Genomic DNA, 4,474 nt, shown 5'->3' on the forward strand with positions numbered 1-4,474 from the left:
CTAATCAATCACAATATTTCCTTTTTGGACATGATCACGTAAGAAGTGGTGCATGATGTCTATGTGTTTAGTCATAGAGTGTAAAATTTGATTTTTAGATAGGTCTATAGCACTCTTATTATCACAACAAATAGGTATTTCAGAAGAGATGATATCGTAATCGATGAAGGTTTGTTTCATCCATAACACTGTTGCACATGCTCTTCCTATGGCAACATATTCTGCTTCGGTAGTAGATAGTGCGGATGTTTGCTTCTTAGAGAACCATGACGTTAAGCAAAGTTCGACAAATGCACATACACCACTTGTGCTCTTTCGATCAATCAACGATCCTCCATGGTCGGAATTCACAAAGCACATAATGTTAACACCAGTGAACTTTAGATACCATAGACCAATGTGCATGGTTCCTTTCAAATATCTAAAGATTTGTTTGACCGCTTCTACGTGTGACATTTTAGGATTCTCTTGGAATCTTGCACACAAGCACACACTAAACATAATATCGGGTCGGCTAGCCATTAAGTATAGAAGGGATCCAATCATTCCCCTATACTTGGTGTTATCGAATGAATCTCCTTCTCCTTTAAGAGTAAGTTTGGCATTGGTAGCCATTGGAGTGGCCATTTGTTTTGAGTTTTCCATTCCAAACTTTTTGAGCATATTATGAATATACTTTTGTTAATTGATGAACGTTCCATCTTCTAGTTGCTTAATTTGAAGTCTGAGAAAGAACTTGAGTTCACCCATCATGCTCAAATCAAACTCATCATGCATTAACGTAGAAAACTCATTGCTAAGAGACTCGTTAGTAGAACCAAATACAATATCATCAACATATATTAGAACAATAACCAAATCATTTTCATGTTTTTTGACAAATAATGTATTATCAATTTTTCCCATTTCATATCCGTGATTAATAAGGAAAGTTTTAAGTCTCTCATACCAAGCTCTAAGTGCTTGTTTGAGCCTATAATGGGTTTTCTTAAGTTTAAACACATGATATGGTTTTTCAAAGTCTTCAAAGCCCGGGGGTTGTGACACATATAATTCTTCATTTATGACACCATTTAGAAAAGCACTTTTAACATTAATTTGATATTGTTTTAAGTTATTAGCACATGCATATGCAAGAAGTATTCTAATGGACTCTATTCTAGCTATGGGGGAAAAGCTTTCATCATAATGAATTCCTTCTTGTTGACTATACCCTTGTGCAACCAACCTAGCTTTGTTTCTAACAACCTTCCTATCTTCATCTAGTTTGTTTCTATTTACCAATTTGGTTCCTATAATATTTTGCTCGCTTGGTAAGGGAACCAAATCCCATACATCACTCCTTTAGAATTGGTTTGATTCCTCTTGCATGGCTTCTACCCAACTTTCATCTAATAAAGCTTCTTTGACATTTTAGGTTCTATTTGAGAGATGAATGCATAGTTTGCAACTAGATTGAATATTTGTGATCGTGTGGTTCTAGTGTTGATATCTCCCATGACATGTTCTATTGGATGATCCTTAATATATTTAAGGTCGGTTATGGGTTCTAAATTATCTTTGCTAGAGTCATTTTCCCAATGAGATTCTTTCTTATTGGTTTCTTCAACTTCTTTGGACTCATTTTGGTTTGTGCTAGACACAATGGCTTCTTGCTCAATCACATCATCATCTACTAGTGGTTTGGATTTTGGTGGAGGAGTTTCATCAAAGGTGACATCTAATGATTGTTCTATGACATTAGTATATTTGTTTACAACCCTATATGTAACGACCCGACTTTTTCGACTTGCTTTTGTGCTTGTTACTTTCTGCGAAACTGCATATTTGTGCTTACTGAGCTATATTATATTCTGGGATCTTATTTTATGATTAATTACCTTCGCTTATACCATACAACGTGCCATTAAGTACATAGTTACTTAACTGGATCCCCGAATGCTTTTATGACCGTTAGTGTCACTTGACGTTGAGAACGAGCTATGTGTTTTGGTACACGTTTGACTTTGGTCATAATTGAAATATTATGACTACGTAATACTAATTGTTATTTTCTAATAACAATTACTTGGGATTTTGGTTGCTTAATTACGCTTAGTAATTTATTTATGCTCACTAGCTAGTCTTGTTGGACTTTCTACCTTGTTGGACTTTAGCCCACCCTACTCTAGTTAATGGACTATTTAATTAGCCCAATTTTAATAAGTTTATGACCCACATAAATGTAAGACAAATGCCCATTTATTAGAGGGAACATACTAGCATTTTTGTTAACCATAATCACAATTGTTGCATAGGATCCCAACATAAGCACCAACTTTAGATAACCATTAATCAAAAAGTAAAAGTTTGTACCCCTTGCCCCCCCCCCCCATGGCCGACGGTCACCACCACCATGCCACCCCATCACCTCCTATAAAAACCATGCTAATTCCTCACATCACAAATTACACACACTTACTCTATAATTCTCTCTGTAGTCTTTCTCACTCTAAAAAGTGTAAGTTTTAAATTTTCTTCTTCTTCTTCTTCTTCTTCTTCTTCTCTTCTTAATGTCGACATCAGCATCATCATTAAAGGATCTAGCTTTTTAGGTTTTTGATCTTGTTATATCTTGTAGATTCAAATTTGGGTTTGAATCCTTCAAGAACATGAAAGATTCAAGCTTTCTAGCTTTGAATCTTCATTTACTTGTTAGATCTAGGTTTTCTAGCTTACGATTTCTTTATTTTGTTATAAAGATCAAAACTTGTGTTTATGATCTTCATGTAACTTGAAGATCTAGCCTTTTGCTTTAAGGATCTTCAAGAACATTAAAGATCCAAGCTTTTTAGCTTAGGTTTTCATTATTTTGTTAAAGATCTTAGCTTTTTAGTTTATGGTCTCATTACTTTCATTAGATCTTAGCTCTTTAGCTTATGGTCTCATTAATCTTGTAAAGATCCAAGCTTTCTAGCTTAGGGTTTTCTTAATACTTGAGATCTAAGTTATTATTGTAGATCTCACTTACTTGAAACCTTTTTGTGATTGTTGTGATGATAAAGATCAAGTCTTCATCATCTCATATGATGAAGATGCATAAACTTGTGTAAAAAGGACAAAGGTTGAAGCTTTATTGGGTTTATGCAATAAAGAGGCAATCTTGATGTTCAAAACTTATAGAATGTTAGCTTTTACTCATAGTTGTGTGTTGATGGTTGAAGCTTGGTCAAAGTGATGCTAAAACATCAAAGAGTTGTACACTTGAAGCTTACACGCATCAAGGTTGAGAACCGTGATGAGCATCAAGCACCAAGAAACCCACCGGAGCACTTATTTGCTATTTTGCGGGGTCTTATCTGACTCCTGGACTTCTGAAAAATTAATTTTCAGATAGTTCGTTTCGATTAGATTACTTTTTGTTTAGGCCTCGCCTAAATCCGATATACGTTTTACGATTTATAGCCTTCCGAAAGTCACTACGCCTTTGTAACAGCGTGCTGAAAATTCTGACCTACTCGTACTTAAACCGTCGCCATGGTCAAACGAAGACGAGTTAGGTTCTGAAAATTCGACAGCGGTTAGAGGACTCACATACGGAGCCTTGGCCACTGACTACGCGTCTTTTCGTTTTGTATAGAGGTCGTAGCAGCTGTCCGAAATCAGCCTTTTGTTTCAATCTCTTTTCTTTTTGAAAACTTACTTTATCTTTTACGAATGATGATGACAATGATGATGTTTAGGACTTTACTTACGTACTTTTAAACCTTTTGGGACAATATACTGACTTAGTAACCTTTGACTTAGGTTGATGACCTTTCGGACCGATTTACTACCTGCATACTTTTCCTATCGACTTTTACTGCTTATTCACTGTGAGTTATAGCTTCCCTTTTTTACTTTACTATTTTTGGGACTGAGAATACATGCGCTTTTTATGTTTTTACATACTAGACACGAGTACTTAAACTTTACATATGTGTGGGTGATATAACGGCATAAACATTCCCCTTAGCACGGTAACGTTTAATCATTGGTTTTTGAACCGGTGAACGCGAATATTAGATATGGATCCATAGGGTTTGACATCCCCACCTGGGCCAGTCGCGCTAGCATTTAACGGGTGTTTGATCCTTCGAGGACATACGCACTCGCCAAGTGTACTTTTAGGGGGTATTATTATTACGTTAAGTTAGTTACTGGGTGCCCACGGATAAGCATGTACTTTTCATACTATTTTGGAATACGAAATCTCGTGGTCTACATTACATTACTGAATATAAACTATAGCTCACCAACATTCGTGTTGACTTTTAAGCGTGTATTTCTCAGGTGCTTAGACTTTGTTGCTCCCGCTGTTAGACTTGCTGTCTTGATGTTTTAGACTTGCTGTTACAAACTCGCTGTGTTAGACTTCCACTGCATTACTTAGAGATGTCTCAAACATGGAACTTTTATTTTGCATTCGCAACCTATGTTATTTTGAATAATGGCT

At 35.9% G+C, this 4,474-nt stretch overlaps 1 protein-coding gene across 1 annotated transcript; it reads right to left on the bottom strand.

The window, feature by feature from the left end:
- LOC139853932 (secreted RxLR effector protein 161-like) lies at nt 1-627 on the bottom strand. The gene has a single exon (XM_071843269.1). It carries the CDS (start codon nt 625-627, stop codon nt 1-3), a length of 627 nt encoding a protein of 208 aa, XP_071699370.1.
- Between the last annotated feature and the right edge of the window lie 3,847 nt (nt 628-4,474).

The sequence above is a fragment of the Rutidosis leptorrhynchoides genome, chromosome 1, assembly GCF_046630445.1.
Source record: "Rutidosis leptorrhynchoides isolate AG116_Rl617_1_P2 chromosome 1, CSIRO_AGI_Rlap_v1, whole genome shotgun sequence".
NCBI classification, from domain to species: domain Eukaryota; kingdom Viridiplantae; phylum Streptophyta; class Magnoliopsida; order Asterales; family Asteraceae; genus Rutidosis; species Rutidosis leptorrhynchoides.